Consider the following 16386-nt stretch of genomic DNA (forward strand, 5'->3'; position numbering starts at 1 on the left):
AGGGGGGAGCTGAGATCCTCCTCAGGTACGATGAGATGGCAGGGAGGGCTTTGGAGATCTGCACTGAGAAACTGGATTCCTCTGCTCTCAGCAGTGTCCCGTTTCTCCTCAGGGGATCATCGGGGTGTGATCATCGTCCTGCGCAAAGAGCTGCAAGGAAAGGGCAGCTGAGACCAGGGCTGATGGAGAGAGCAGCTCTCCATAGCCTGCACTAAGGGACAGTCCCTTTGCCTGTCAGCACCCACACGGTTTCACTTGGAGTGCAAGAGGAATGCCAAGGCTTTCTGCCTTAAAAACACTCCTCAGTTGTGGTGAGGCAACTAGAACAAAATACACAAACCAAAATCCCCACAGCTCTCCTCTGCTCTCAGGTGAAATGGGAGCAATAATGCTGCAAAGCTCATTGGTATCAAAGGCGGATTTAATCCGAGATGGCCCTGTGTTCCTGTTTACCTTTTGCTATAGGGCAGGACGGACACGTCAAGAGTCCACAGCAGAGCTCCCTGCTCCCAATGGCACCCTCTGCCAACACCACGCAGAGCTCATAAAAGGGACATGACAAAGGTCTACCTGAAAGGGGCAAGGAAGTCTGGGGGGTTTCCATGAGAACTGGAATAGGTTTTGCTCAGAGAACTCTGCCTTAACTTCTCACTGCCTTTTCCTCCTTGGACAGGTGCCCATGCCCACAAGCAGCAAATGTCCAATGCCAGCTCCATCACTGAATTCCTCCTCCTGGCATTTGCAGACACACGGGAGCTGCAGCTCTTGCACCTCTGGCTCTTCCTGGGCATCTACCTGGCTGCCCTCCTGGGCAACGGTCTCATCATCACCACCGTAGCCTGTGACCACCACTTCCACACCCCCATGTACTTCTTCCTCCTCAACCTCTCCCTCCTTGACCTGGGCTCCATCTCCACCACTGTCCCCAAAGCCATGGCCAATTCCCTGTGGGACACCAGGGCCATCTCCTACACAGGATGTGTTGCACAGGTCTTTCTGTTTGTCTTTTTCATTTCAGCTGAGTATTTTCTTCTCACTGTCATGGCCTATGACCGCTACATTGCCATCTGCAAGCCCCTGCACTACAGGACCCTCGTGGGCAGCAGAGCTTGTGTCCACATGGCAGCAGCTGCCTGGGGCAGTGGTTTCCTCTATGTTCTGATGCACACTGCCAATATATTTTTAATACCACTCTGCAAGGGCAATGCTGTGGAGCAGTTCTTCTGTGAATTTCCCCAGATCCTCAAGCTCTGCTGCTCAGATGTCTACCTCAGGGAATTTCGACTTCTTGTGTTCAGTGCTTTTGTCTTTTTGGGGTGTTTTGTTTTCATTGTGCTGTCCTATGTGCAGATCTTCAGGGCTGTGCTGAGGATCCCCTCTGAGCAGGGACGGCACAAAGCCTTTTCCACGTGCCTCCCGCACCTGGCTGTGGTCTCTCTGTTTTTGATCACTGCCTTGTTTGCCTGCCTGAAGCCTCCCTCCATCTCCTCCCCATCCCTGAATCTAGTGGTTGCTGGTCTGTACTCGATGGTGCCTCCAGCAGTCAACCCCCTCATCTACAGCTTGAGGAACCAGGAGCTCAAGGTAGCAGTCTGGAAACTGATGACTGAATGTTTTCCAAAAACTGTAGTGTGTCCATCTTCTTCAACAGATGGCTCATAATGTCACTCAGTACAGGCCCAGCCTTTCTTTATTAGTTTCTGTGCTTGTCATTCTTGCTTTTTTATTTTATTGCTTTTTTCACTTGTGATCATGTTGTCCACAAAGAGATATGGACACTCCACTTCTGCTTCATTATCTACCTCACTAGTGTGACCCAGCAACTGGGTAAATAAGGAGCTATACTCCTTCTCTAATTAAACAAAATAAATGTACTTGCATTGTCTGGTCTGTCTGAGACCCAAGCAACTAAAACCGAGCCAAATGTTTTTCCTCATTGGTTCCCTCCCAAGTTAGAGGGGAAAAGAAGGACCTAAAAGCTTCCTTGGAGACAGGGCAATGGGGCAATCACGGAGTCCCCCCTACCTGGAAGGGAGAATGTTCCCAGCCCTTAGACAAATCTCTTCCTCCTCTCTCTCATGACCTGCATGGTGTTTGTGCTTGGGAAAACTCTCATCATCATGCTGGTGGTGGCAAACCGGCATCTGTACACTCCCATGAGCTGCTTCTTGGGGCATTTGTCTTCCCTGGAGACCTTCTACAGATCCAGCACCCTGCCCCAGGTGATGGCCCACTTCATGACTGGGGACAGCACCATCTCTGCTCATCACTTTGTTAGTACTGTTTCCTGCACATTTGGCATGTACAGAGGGTTTACTACTGGTGACCACATCCTATGATGAGTAGCGGGCTGTGTGCCACCCCCTGCTCTCTACAAGACTCATGAACGGGGACATCTGTCTCCAGAGGACAGCTGCACCTTGGCTAGGGGGATTTCTGGCAACTACAGTAATCATTTCAGTCATGTCCCAGAGAGAGTTCTGTGGCCTCACTGGAGTGGACCACTTCTTCTGTGAATTCACCCCATTGCTGGAGCTCTCACACAGTGACACCGTGACACTCATGCTCTTGCCTTTTAGAACCTGCTTTTTAGATCCCATCCTCCCCTTCCTGTTCACATGGGCATCCTGTGCATGCATCAGAGCTGCAGTGCTGGGGCAGATCTCCCATCCAGTATGCGCAGGCAGAAGGCCTTCTCCACCTGCTCCTCTCAGCCCACTAGTGCCACTGTTTTCTATGACACCCTCATCCTTGGGTGTATGTTGCCCAGAACAGCTGTCCTGAGAGAGTTTGGCAAAGCCCATTTTCTACATCATCCTCAGGCCCCTGCTCAATCCCCTGGGGGGAGTGGGACACTGAGAAAAACACTCAGGAAAGCTGTGAGCTGCATCGAGAGCTCATGGCAGCTGTGGGCCTGCAGGAAGAAATAACTTCTGGTTCTCTTTTGAACCAGCCAAGAGGACGTGGACTGGCATGTGCTGTGTCCTGACCAATCCCCTGGAAGCATGGGACATGGAGAAGGCTTTTGGTGTGAGCAGAGGCAGAGAGGTATGTGCTGGTGGAGCTCGCTGGTGTCATCGTGAGACCTCTTTCCAACATGTTGGAAAAGCCAGAGAGATCAGAGAGGTTCCAAGGTCCTCAGAAAAGGCAAATATCAAACCCATGTTCAAGAAGGGCAAGAAGGAGGACTGGGAGAATGACAGGCTGGTCAGCTTCCCCTCAGTCCCTGGGAAGGTGATGGGGCAAGTCCTCCTGCAGCCATCTCCAGGCACTTGAAGGACAAGAAAGAGGTTGCTGAACCCATGTGGGAGGTGAAAGACGGACATGTTGTGTACCTGGACTTTTGCAAGTCCTTGGATGTGATCTCCCGTAGTCTCCTTAGAGCAGGCTGTTGGCATCTGGACTGAAGAAGTGGATCATGTCGTGGGTGGGAAGTTGGCTGGACTATCAGGAACAACTGCCATTAGTGGTACAAAGTCCTCCGAGGAGCCAGATACTAGCAGCATCCCTCAGGGTTCCGCAAAATCTCATAAAAAAATCATCCAAAGCCTAGCAACCCTGGAAATTAAGACTTTTTCAGCTGTTACGTAGAGTTCTTGTTCTGCACAGGTTTCAACTTTTTTCTAAAATTGACATTCTGGGCTTGAGTCAGTTGTTCGCACAGAGGTGGCCATTGCATCCAAGATACCCTGGGGTAACTGAAGCACCTGTGTGGGAAAGGTAACCCAGGAACCCTTCTGGTGATGAGCTGGTTTGCAGGCAGGGTACCTCTGGCAGGGTGCAGGGCATCGCCTTCCTCCAGCGCTGCTGGGTGGCCTGTGAAGAGGCTGTGAAGAGGAAGCACAGCAGCACAATGTGTCCCCTTGGATGCTGGCTGTGAGGTCACTTCTGAGTGGTCAGCAATGGGGAGAGAGATATTCTCAGGTCAGGAAGGTCATGCGAAAGCTGCCCCCAACAAGATGACACATTTGGGGAGGTGAGGAGGAGCCTGGGCAAGAGAAATGGGAGATTTGGGTGAGGGAAGAGAGGCTTGGCCAACAGACACAAAAGGCCTGTAGAGGTCAAATGGCTTATAGCGATGGTGCTGTGAAAACACAGACTGTGAAAACATTCATGTTAAGCCCTTACACTATCTCTAACCAGTAACCTTCAGCCCTAACATGATCCTTAAATGCTACTCCTGCCCCTGACAGTAATCCACTGTCACTAACCTACCTGAGGTTAGGCTATCCCTAACCTAAAACCTTACGACTAAGCGAAATCCCAAACCCATAGTCCCTTATCCTTACTCTTATCCTCTTACTCACCCTAGCCTTTATCCTTAGCATTAAGATCCTAGCCTTAATCTTAGCCCTGAGCCCAGCCCTAAACAAAACCCTAGCCCACAAAGCTTGCCCACACCTTAAACACTACCAGACACCCTCACCACACCACCAAACCTTCCCCCTAGGCCTTTGCCTAACCCTTAAGCCTGAAAGGTGAGCTCTAAACCCAAAGCCCTAACCTGAACACCTAACCCCTGAAGCCCTCTTTCCCACGCTCTGACCCACTCATCACCGTCCCCTCTCCTCACCCTTACTTAAGCTGTTTGGCCCCTTGGGGCAGGGCAGGGATCGTGAGGTCTCGGAGCAGTCGCATGGTGTCAGAAGAGGAATGTGAGGTGACCTGTATCTGACCAGCTCATAGGCCACAAGGAGGAGATGGGTGGGAATGCTATGGTGTGGTCAGCTGTGCTTCAGGGTCTCATGGCACAGCAGGAGGCACGTGGCTGTGAAGGTGGCTGTGAGGTCACTTCTGTCTTTGGAGTTGATAGGCCAGCAGCAGGAACATGGCTGGGAAAGGCACTGTGAGGTCACTTCTTTCGGAAGTAGCTGGTAGCTCAGGCCTCGACTCATGGCTGGAATATGTGCTTTTAGGCTCACATTTGCCAGCAGCCCTGATAAGGCAGCAGAAGGCACCTGGTTGGCACACTGATTATGAGATCCCCTCTGCTGAAGTTCCTGGGCGCTGTGCAGTTGAACATGTGTATCCATGACCCAGAGGAGGCAACTCTCACCATGTTTAACGTGAACAAATGCCGGACTCTGCCCCTAGGACAAAATAATGCTGGGCACAGCTATAGACTGGGAGAGGAGTGGCTGGAGAGCAGCCCTGCAGCAAGGGCTCTGGGGGTGCTGGTTGACAGCAGGCTCAGTAGCAGTCAGCAGTGTGCCCTGGCAGCCAAGAGGGCAAACCGCATCCTGGGGTGCATCAGACACAGCATGGCCAGCCGGCCAAAAGAGGGGATTATCCCGCTGCATTTAGCAATGGTGCAGACTCACTGTGAGTACTGTGTGCAGTTCTGGGCCCCACAATTTAAGCAGGATGCAAGGTACTCGAATGAGTCCAGAGGAGGGCAACAAAGCTGGTGAAAGGGTGGAAGGAATGTCCTGTGAGGAGCGGCTGAGGACACTGGGCTTGTCTAGTTTGGAGAACAGGAGGCTGAGGGGCAACCTCCTTGCTCTCTACAGCTTCTTGAGGAGGGGAAGTAGAGAGGGAGGTGCTGATCTCTGATCCCTGGTATCCAGTGACAGGCCACGGGGGAATGGTTCAAAGCTGCGCCACGGGAGGTTTAGACTGGAGATTAGGAAGCATTGCTTTACCAAGAGGGTGGTCAAACATTGGAACAGGCTTCCTAGAGAGGTGGTTGATGCCCCATGCATGTCACTGTTTAAAGAGGCATTTGGACAATGCCCTTAATAACATGATTTATCTTTTGCTCAGACCTGAAGCGGTCAGGTATTTGGACTAGATGACCATTGAAGGTCCCTTCCAACTGAACCATTCTTTTCTTTTCTATTCTATTCTATTCTATTCTATTCTATTCTATTCTATTCTATTCTATTCTATTCTCTGTAGCTGTACAAGGTGGATCCCTCCAGCAGCTGGGCTCAGACACTCAGTCTCTTCAGTCGCTGCCCCTGGATACCAGCCTCCCCAGTTGCAGGCACCTGGACATATGAGCCCCTGAGGCCGCAGCCCCATTCCAGGTGCTAGTACAGAACACCCCAGTCACACACACCCCCTTCCACACACACTCCAGTCTCTCCGTTGCTGGCACTATTGACATAGGGGCTGTCTGACCCCCTGCTACAATTGCTGCACTCACACCCCTGTGCTCACATGTTCATGCAGAAAAGGGATTGCCTCACACAGGAAAGAGTTAGAAATTAAGTTTAATGAGAAGACAGGACAGACGGCACTGGTCAGGATCCACCCCTAAACTTCCATAATAAGTCTCATGCAATCCAAAAATGCTCTTCCCTGCATCCCATAACATGTCCTACACCCCTAGGCAACAATGCCCTTAGTGCAAATGCTGATCCCGAGAGCTGCTCTCAGGGACTCATCTTGATGGGTTTCACACCTGGACAACGGGGCTGATGGCTCTCCCAGGGCAGCCCTGGAAGGAGCTGGGACAAGGTCTTCATTCCTCAGGAGCCTGTAATTTGGGGTCCCACCTGCCACTGTGCCTCTGTGCTCTTCTGGGTTTGTAGGGATGGGCTCTTGATGAGCTGGTGGCTCTCCTGTGATGGGTCTGGGAGCAGCTGGGGCAGGGTATTAACTGACTTACTCCTCCTGCCATTGTTAGTGCCTTCTTGGTGTGTGCAGATGAGCTTCTTCTCACTTAACCAAAAAACAATCCAACAAGAACATCAATCTCCTGAGGCTTCTGTATTTGCAGGTTACATACATATGCATTGGTGTTATTTAACATATGATAGCAGCTCATGGGAACTGCTGTCCAGAAATGCATCATGATTAGGGGAAAAGCTGTGTTGTTGCACGGGCAACGGCTTCGTTCAGGGCCAGTATCACAGTCTTGTTTCTAAGACTGTAGATGAACGGATTTAAGAATGGGTACAGGACAGTGTTCAGCAAAGCTACAATTCTGTTTGTCTGCAAGGAAACATCCTCGGAAGGACGCACATAGAGAGCAATGCAGCTCCCATATGCAATGGCCAAGGTGGTGAGATGGGAAGAACATGTAGTAAAAGCTTTTTTTCCTCCCAGAGGCTGCTGGCAGGTGTAGAATACAGAAAAGGATGCCCATGTAAAATGCCAGAGTGAAACATAGGGAACCCAGTATGAGACATGATAATAAAACAGAGTCTGTTTTCCACAGCAGGCTGGTGTCAGAGCAGGACAGTTTGAATAAGGGGGAGTTGTCACCAAAAAAATGGTGGATCTCATTTGAGCCACAGAAAGTCAGCTTGTAGAGGAGGACCAGACGGTAACTCAAGACTGTGATGCCTATGACCCAAGCAGCAATGACCAGGTGGACGCAGAGCTGAGGCTTCATGATGGCAGCATAACGCAAAGGCTGGCAGATTGCAACATAGCGGTCAAAGGACATGACAACAAGTAGAACCAACTCGGTACAGCCCAGGGCAAAATAGAAACAGGATTGGGCAAAGCAGCTGCTTAGTGAGATGGTTCTCCTACCAGAACCCAGGATCACAAACAATTTGATGCTTGTGGAGGATGTAAACCAGACTTCCAGGAAGGCCAGATTGCTGATGAAAAAGTACATGGGGGTTTGCAGGCGGTGATCCACACACACGAGGAAAATGATGGTTGCCTTCCCCATCACTGTTGTCAGGTATAGGAGCAGAAGGACCAGAGAGATAAATAGCTGTAGTCTTTGATCAAGCCCTGAGAAACCCGCTAGGATGAACTCAGTCACTGCAGTTTCATTTTCTGCTCCCATGCTGAATTTCAGTTCATCCTGCCGAGACAGGAGCATGGCAAAAAACAAGTGTGATGATTTCACAGTCTGCATGAAAAGTTCTTCCTTCTCTGCTTCTTTCCTTTCTTGCAGTCTTCCTATCTAACACAAACATAGTCCTTCAAGCAGTTCTCACACCCTGATTGTTCTGTTTGACATTTCAGTTAGAGTCCTCAGGGAATTTGTTGTCTTCTTTCTACCTTTTTCAAACACTCACAGAGGATTCTTTCTCCAGAAGAGAAGATTGTAAAGAGGCTGTTAGCTATATGATCCCATTCTGGGAAATTCCAAATTCACTCAGACCTCTTGCAAACATCTGTCACACCTAAGTGCCAAACTCATCTCTTCTATTGCACAAATGCTAAACCATCAAATCAAATCACATCAAATCAAACCAAATCAAATCAAATCAAATCAAATCAATCAGTATGTTGAAAGCTATTCTTTCTACTTTTCAGTACTTGCCTTTTTGGACGAGGAATCCCTGAGAATCTGTTCATTTCAAAAGAAGTAATATACAGGATCTCTTTTGCAATGCCCTGCTTTCTTCCACAGCTTCTTGCTCTCTGCTTCTTCGGGAAAGGGGGAGGGGGTGGACTAGGGACCAAGTATAACTCGTCTTCTTTAGTACTCTAAATAATGACTGAAATTCATTATGATTCCACACAGTCTGGCACACAGACTCTCTCATCTGACATCCATCTGCACTGAAATGCCCTTGTTTCCAAACAGTTGCTCATTGCTATTACTATCCAATGTCCTGACCTAAATGGAGAGCAAGAGAAGAGTGTCTGGAAGAGGTTTGCAACCTTTCTTTGGCATGCCAGACATAGGTTGGGAAGAACCAGCCTCTAGCATTTTCTCTTGTCTAGGGCAGCGCTCCATGTTTGCCTTGACATTGTGGCTTGGGGCTCAGGCTAGTCTTAGATCCCAAGTGCCTGGCTTGTTCTTTGCCTCTAGTCTGGTGTAGGGGAATCTCTGCACTGGGTTCGTGTGGAAAACTTGCTGAGGTTAAACCACTGGCTGTATTTGAGCAAAAGCTCAAGCTCAGTCACCTACAGCGGTAGGACTGTAGTGAATCAGTGAATCAGAGGTGACAGTCCCAGTTTCCATTTTCTGGGTCCATTCAAAGACTCAAAGGGTTCAAAGACTCTTACTCTGTTGGGTGACACCTAAATCATGTACAATTGTTCTTCTCCTCAATGCACACTCCTAGGGGAACCTGCAAATTTGCAGGCAGCTTACAACAAAGCAGCTTCTCTTCAGGCCCCGCATCATCAAACGTTCAGCTAGCATATGCGATAGTGAGTGAAGAGATATAGGACATGCAGGTGAAGGATATCCAGGTGAAGAAGGCCTTATGGTGCCTTTGCACAGAGGGTGTCCTCAGGATGGTGCATCTAATGTAGGCATAAACCACAGTAGTCAGCATGAAGGAGCTCAGCAATGCAGCAGAGGAGATAGCAACGCTCATGTTTCATAGTAGCTGGTACCCATGCGGGCTGCTCTCAGCAAAGGGATGACGCCGCAGAAGCAGCAGTGTCTACATTGGGCTCCGAGGGTCTAATGGCATACAAGATGGTGGGGCTGAGCATGGCTAGAGATGCCATTCCCCAACAGGTAAACATGTGCATGGAGCACAACCAGGAGTTCGTAAGGACAGAGTAGTGTGAGTGGTTGCAAATGGCCTTGCAGCAATCGAAACACGTCACAACACATAGGTTAAACTCAGCTGTGCGCAGGGAGACAGAGAAGAAGGTCTGGGACTTGTAAGCAGCCGCAGAGATACCTTTATCTCCAAGTGAGGCTGACAAACATGTTAGGGGGAATGACCAAAGTGAACCAAACACCCAAGAAGGAGAAGGTGCTGAGGAAGGGATACCTGGGGGTGTGGTACTAGTGGTGGAACCAAACGATGGCAATGGTGACTGCATTCTGCATGACAGCGAGCAGATCGATCACCAGCAGCAGGGTGAAAAGGAGGATTTTCAACTCTTGAATGACTGAAAAGGCCTTCAGGAAAAACGTTCTTGCTGTGAAAAATCATTCTGGCTTGCACCAGATATAGTGTGGCCAGCAGGACTAGGGAAGTGATCATCATTTTGTACTTGGCGCGGGTGAGTCCACACCTTGAATACTGTGTTCGCTTTTGGGGCCCTCACTACAAGAAAGACATTGAGGTGCTGGAGCATGTCCAAAGAAGAGCAACGAAGCTAGTGAAGGATCTAGAGCACAAGCGTGACGACGAGCGGCTGAGGGAACTGGGGTTCCTTAGTCTGGAGAAAAGGAGGCTGAGGGGAGACCTTCTCGCTCTCTACAGCAACCAGAAGGCAGGTTGTAGCGAGGTAGGTCTCATTCTCCTCTCCCAAGTAACAAGTGACAGGAGAAGAGGAAATGGCCTCAAGTTGTGCCTCAATGTCTTCCTTGTAGTGAGGGAATCCTCGTAGGCCAGATGAGACCCAGGAGACATAGCAGTTATGCACCATGAGCAGCATGGCCTGAGGAGCAGGGTCTCCTCCCTGTAATGGATGTGGACAGTAAATACCACACTTCCTTAGGTGGATGAGAATCCCCTAAATAACGATCCACCTCTCTGGCACTTCAGCTGGTTGAATAATGGATTTTATTGGTTTTTTTAGTCACTGAATTGAAAATGCAGATAAATAAATAAAAGAAGCATCCAAGTTCACTTCCAGGACTTTGTTAAATGAACAAAGAACTATTCTGATCCAGTTCAAAACAATCCTTTCTTTTGTACAGCCAGGAGGCTACTACATGTTTTGTGGGTTGCCAGTGAACCAAAGACAAAACCACTTTCAGTCAGCTCAGACAAATTTTACCTTGAAAGGACGTCCTTCTTTGGATTTATGAGACTGACTCATTGCTAATGGCTTCTGTGGAGACATTTACAACTACCTGAGATGAACCCCTCCCAGATCACCTTTTCTGAGCCACTCCTCTTGCTTCCTTCTGCTACCCATGGGGAGAGGAAAATTTCCCTTTTGTGATTCATCACGTCCTAAGTTGGGTGACTGTATGCTCACCACTTAACGGATCTCTCTCCACTGACCACAGAAAAGGGCCTCACATCAGATGCTGAATTTAGAGATCAGATGTGAGCTTACATCTTAATACACTTTCAGTTCAGACCTGAGATTTTGACCTTAATTTAGACTATTGCTTTCACATTCATCTGATAAGTCACCTGCTTTCTATTCTTTTTTCCATTGGCCAAGAGGACCATGTGTTCATCTGGAGGAAGAAAGATGGTCCCTGGAGAGAAACAGATGATTGGAGAGTGATTTCAGCTGTCCACATGAAGTGGGATGAGTTATACTTCCTGAATACCTTTGGGGGTACTGTGGGGGTATTTTCTTCCTGCTGAATCAGAAGTGAGGGTAGATGATGAGGTCAGGAGCAGGTGTTGTAATAAAGATGTCTGTAGCTGTACAGAAGAGAACTCCTCTGTCAGGGAGCAGCAAGAGCAGCGCTGCTCCCTACAGGAAGGAGAGCTGGAAGCTGAAGGAGACACCATGGCTGGCAGCACAGGTGCCTCTCCAGCCAGGCCCCAGCCCCACAGTATCTGAGCAAGGCAAGCAGGACAGGCCTGGGGATGGTGGCCTGCAGTGAAGCCAGGAAGTCAATCCATTCATTAGGATGAGGTTCAGGTCCAGCGATCGCCAAGCAGGCCCATAGTGATATGGCAGTGCCAAGGTCAAGCCAGGAAGTCAGTCTGCAGTTGAGGCCCAGATCAAAGGGCTCTGTGGCCAGATGAGAGCATGGGCATGGGCATGGGCATGGGCATGGGAGAGTCAGAGGCTGATCTGGAGACCAGCATTCCTACAGCACAGGGTAAGGTTGGGACTTAAGGCCTAGAGCTCCTAGGCCATGATGGCATGATGGCATCAGCAGGATGAAGGCATCAGCTGAGGCTGATCAGGGTCACTGAGGTTAATTAATTCCCTCAGCCCTCTGACAAATTCAAGAGCAGTTGAACTGAGTCCATGAAGCTAAGCAGAGAAGTAGGCCTGAGGGGAGATAAAAGAGAAGGATTTCCTGATGTTTGTTTTGCTGCAGACTTGGAAGAAGACAAGCCACTTTTGACCCCCTGGCTAGCCAGTGTCAGCTCAGTCTGCAGGCCTGGAGAAAGAGTCTCTCTGACCATTCTGGTCCTCAGAAGTCCTTGTCTCCAACCTGGGACATTATGGCCTGGATGTTATACAAGACTGGATGAAAACCTGGCTGGATTAGTGCTCCCAAAGGGTAATGGGGAATAGTCCACACTCTACCCGAAGGCCGGCTACAAACAGAACTCTCTGGGAGTCTGCTCTGAGACCTCTCCTGGTTACTAGCTTTACCAGTGACCTGAGAAGGATACAAGATGGACCTCCTCAAGTTTTTGGAAGACACAAAACCAGAGGGCTGCAGTCAATTTGTTCAACAGGCAGACTGCCATTTCCAGGGAGCTAGACAGCAATGCCAATTCCTTTGGCGTTGGAGGACTGGACCAAAAAGAAATGTCCCCATCCATCCTGACAGAAGGAAACGTGGCACAGACTAACGCTCTAGAATGGTGATAGATAGAGCAGATGGAGTGACTGGGTAGCAACTCTGCTGACAAGGATCTGCAGACCTTGGTGAACAGTAGGTCAGCCTGGATTCAGCACTGAGTCCTGAAAGCACAGAAGGCTAACAGAACATGGCATTGTATCAACAGGAGAGTAGGCAATAGACAGGCTCATTAGACCAGCACTCATCCAATCACATCTGGAATGCTGCACCCGGCACCCCACCACCCCGTACAAGACAGACACATACAAGCCTTCATGAACTCAGCAGAGACCACTAGATGGTCAGGGGCACAGTGCACCTGAGCTGTGAGGACAAGCTGAGGCAAGTGGCTCTCGTTTAGCTTGATGAAGAGACAGCTTAAAGAGAATGTACCAGCAGCCTTGCAGAACCTAAGAGGAGGTTACTGGAAAGGCAGAGCTGCTGGGCTCTTTACAGAGGTGCATGGCAGAAAGACAAAAGACATGGTCATAACCTGAAAGAGGGGGAGATGCTGACCTGGAACAGGAAGAACATTGATCATAAGGACAGACAGACCTTGGACCAGGTTCCCCAGGCAGGCTATGGAATGTCCATCCTTTGAGGTTTTCAAGATCCCACTGGACACAGCACTCACCTCCAATTCTGACTTCACTGGAGACCATGCTCTAGGCAGTTGCTTACCCCAAATGACGTCCCAGGGTCCCTCTCTCCCTTTGCATTCAGTGGAGAGACCAGGGAGTCTACGTGTCATGAGGTACAAGTCAACAGAGCTGAGAGGTATCATGGCCTCTTGCTCCCCTTGCCCTAAAGCCAGAGCAAAGGAGAACCCTGTGCAGCATTCTTTAAGAGGGTGGAATCCCAACTGGCAGTCTAGATCAGTAGCTGAGCTCCCTTTAGCCCCCAGCAAGTTAGGCACCTTTGCCCCTGGGAGAGGTTTGGGTTTCCTCTCTCCTCAACGGGCAGAGCCTGGCACCCCTGAGGGTGATTCATCCTGTCCCATATTGCCAGTCTCCTCAGCTTGGAGGAAATGCCTCCTTTCTCCCCACTGGCCATTCCTGGAGTCTGGAAGGAGCAGCTGTGGCACATATCTCATTGGAGTTCTGCTCCAGGAGTGTGAAGAGCTCATGGCTCATTCCCCTGCCTCATTTCCCCTCTTCCTAAGAGCACAGAGGTCCAGGGGAGGGCAGCTCAGGGCTTCCATCCCCACAGGGCTTCAGTTGCGCAGTGCTCACTTTCTGTGACACAAAGAGAACTCTGAGCTGCAGCAGGAACCTTCAGGAGACTCTTCTATAAACCCAGCAGGCACTGCAGAGCTGGAGACATTCAGGTGCTGCTGAAGACTCAAAGGAAAGGTTATCACATCATGCTGGGGATTACAGGTAGGTGCTGGATTTGGAGGCGGGTGGGCTTAACGTGCCAATGGCTCTTTGCACAGTGGCAACTATGAAGTGAGACCATGTGGCTTGGCACAGTCCTGTCCTGCATGTCTTCTCATTCCAGCTCACTCTTTCCTCTAGAGACCCTCCCTGTGTCCTTGACACTGCTGAACAGAGATACCGGCAGCGTGGTTGTCACTACAGTCAGAGCTGTGGGGCATAAGCTGGTGGGCACTCACACACCTCAGTGGATGTGAAGAGGTTGGGGCAGAGTGTATGGGGCCAGTGTGCCAATACGTGTCCCTTATTTTCTTAGCTCTCTGAATCTCTCTCTGTCTCTTTCTCCATCTTGCTTGTATCATAGGGATGAATCTCAATCCCTCAGCTATCTCACAGATGTCTCTTAGCCATCAACGTGGCATGTGATTTGCAGAGAGCAGTGAATCTGAGGCACCCTGCCCAAGGAAGCACCTTCAGGAACAAGGCATCCCAGTGTAGGTTGGGTGGATCACTCAGTAAAAGGGCTCCTCCATCCCAGGAACTCTCTGGGCTGCCTAGGTGCCTGCCTTGGCCATCTCCATGTTGCTGTAAAAGGTATCAAGTTTGAGACAGGGAATCATCGGGACAGTGTTTTGTCTGAGCCGAGTGTTATGAAAACCCAAAGAGGAGGCGTGGGCAAAGTGCTCTCTCTTTCAGCCACGGATGTTCCCTGGGCAGGCAAGCAGGCATGTATCAGGCATTTAGTGGAACCCTGTGCTTGATCATGATCCTGCCCTGCCTCAGCCCCCACTTGCCCTCGGGACACAACTCTGTCTTCATTGTAGTGCTGAATAGCGAGCCTTGAGAACTCAGAGGGGAATACTGAGGTCCAGGTGCTGTGCTGCTGCAGGGAAGCAGCCCAAATGCATTCAGAAATTGAAGGAGAGCAGGAAAAGATGTTCAGCCAGTGGTCATCACCCCTGTCCTTTTCGCCTCCTCCTCATGCAACATCGCCTTTCCTCATTTGGCTTAAACAACTCAGTCACCTCTTCTCTGGAATTCACTTTTCCCTGCCCTTCTCTCCCAAGTTCACATCTGCTTGTAAGTCTCCTGTTTAACAGACCCTTTGCAGTGCCTTCAACTACCAAGCTAGTAACTCCTGGCCACTCTTGCTCCGTGGAAAGAGATGCACTGTCCAGGGACAGAATGGGCTCATCAGAAAGCAAATGCTTCAGGGAGTTGAGACCGCTAATCCTGTTTCGTGTCCATTCTTCCTCAGTGTGAAGAAAGAGTCTATGGCATGATGCGTTCCCCTAAAGGCTTTTTTGCATGATGGGGCTTTCCTGTCTGGCCCATCTTTCTGCTGCTGGAAAGCAGGACTTGGCTAACGCCTATGCTGGGTACTACTGGGAAGAACTTCAAGCGTCATCATCTAATGTGAGCAAATGAACCTTCTCTTTCATTCCACAGAAATAGGCACCTCATTGCGGCAAATCATCGCTCTAATCAGAGGAGGTTCTTCTAAGAAGAGTAGTTTGGCCCTCTCAGAGACCCTGTTCCTGCCCTTTCACGAGGAATGGAGCCCCTAAACCAAGTGTGAATTCAGGCAGATGAGGGAAAACCTCCATGTTGTCTCTGGCAGTTGCTGCTTCCCAGTTCCTTTTTGCAACAAACACAGAAGCGCATGCCCTTCCTCAGGTTCCCTTCCTGCCAAGAGGGGAAAAGAAAGTCCTACAGTGCTTCATGGAGAAAGAGGAATGGGACAACCGGACATCACCAGTGGAGTTCCTCCTGCTGGCACTGCATAATGTCCCCGAGCTTCAGATGCCTCTCTTTCTCCTCTCTCTCATCATCTACATGGGGACCATGTTTGTTAACATCCTCATTGTTGTGCTGCTGGTGCCAGATCAGCACCTTCACACTCCCATGTCGGTCTTCCTGGGGAATTTCTCCAGTGTGGAAATGTGCTGTACCTCCAGAATCCTGCCCAAGCTGCTGGCCAGCTTCCTAAGCAGGGACAGAGCCCTTTCTGCTCAAGGCTGCATGACACAGCTCTTTTTCTTTGGCAGTTTTGCAGGTACCGAGTGTTACCTGCTGGCCACCACGTCCTGTGATCGGTACTTGGCCATATGTCAACCCCTGCTCTACGCAAGCCTCATGAACTGGAAGCTCTGTCTCCAGCTGGTGGCTGGCTCTTGGCTAGCAGGATTACTGATGTCTACCATAGTCACCAGGCTATTTTTCAAGTCACAGTGCTGTGGTCCCAATGCAAGTGATCATTTCTTCTGTGATTTTGCCCCATTGCTAGAGCTTGCCTGCAGTGACAGCACCGTGCTGAGACTGGTTACTTTCATCATCTGCTTTCTGGATGTAGTCTTCCCATTTGTATTCACATTGGCATCCTATATCTGCATCATAGCTGTGATCCTGAGGATCCCAGCCACCACGGGGAGGCAGAAGGCCTTCTCCACCTGCTCCTCTCACCTCATCCTGGTGACTCTTTTCTATGGTACCCTCATTGTTGTCTAGATGATTCCCAGAACAGCCTCACTGAGGCAGCTCAAGAAAGTGCTCTCCTTTTTCTACACCATCCTCACACTCATGGTCAATCCACTCCTCTACAGCCTGCGGACCAGGGAAGTCAAGGGGGCTCTTGGAAATGCACTCAGAAAAACTGGCCTGCATTGAGAGCTCATACTAGTTGTGATCCAC

The 16386-nt window shown here is 49.9% G+C and overlaps 3 protein-coding genes across 3 annotated transcripts; 2 read left to right on the forward strand and 1 right to left on the reverse strand.

Moving 5' to 3' along the window:
* Nucleotides 1-696: 696 nt before the first annotated feature.
* Nucleotides 697-1662, forward strand: LOC142403588 (olfactory receptor 14C36-like). Its single transcript, XM_075489832.1, has one exon. The coding sequence runs from the start codon at nt 697-699 to the stop codon at nt 1660-1662; it is 966 nt and encodes a 321-aa protein (XP_075345947.1).
* A 5139-nt stretch (nt 1663-6801) lies between these two features.
* LOC142403630 (olfactory receptor 6E1-like) lies at nt 6802-7786 on the reverse strand. Its single transcript, XM_075489866.1, is given in 2 exon segments — nt 6802-7044; nt 7046-7786. Coding segments are annotated over 2 exon segments (984 nt in total).
* A 7631-nt stretch (nt 7787-15417) lies between these two features.
* On the forward strand, nt 15418-16362 carry LOC142403589 (olfactory receptor 9G19-like). Its single transcript, XM_075489833.1, is given in 1 exon segment — nt 15418-16362. A coding segment is annotated over 1 exon segment (945 nt).
* Nucleotides 16363-16386: the final 24 nt, after the last annotated feature.

Source organism: Mycteria americana, unplaced genomic scaffold (genome assembly GCF_035582795.1).
Source record: "Mycteria americana isolate JAX WOST 10 ecotype Jacksonville Zoo and Gardens unplaced genomic scaffold, USCA_MyAme_1.0 Scaffold_39, whole genome shotgun sequence".
In the NCBI taxonomy this organism is placed as follows: domain Eukaryota; kingdom Metazoa; phylum Chordata; class Aves; order Ciconiiformes; family Ciconiidae; genus Mycteria; species Mycteria americana.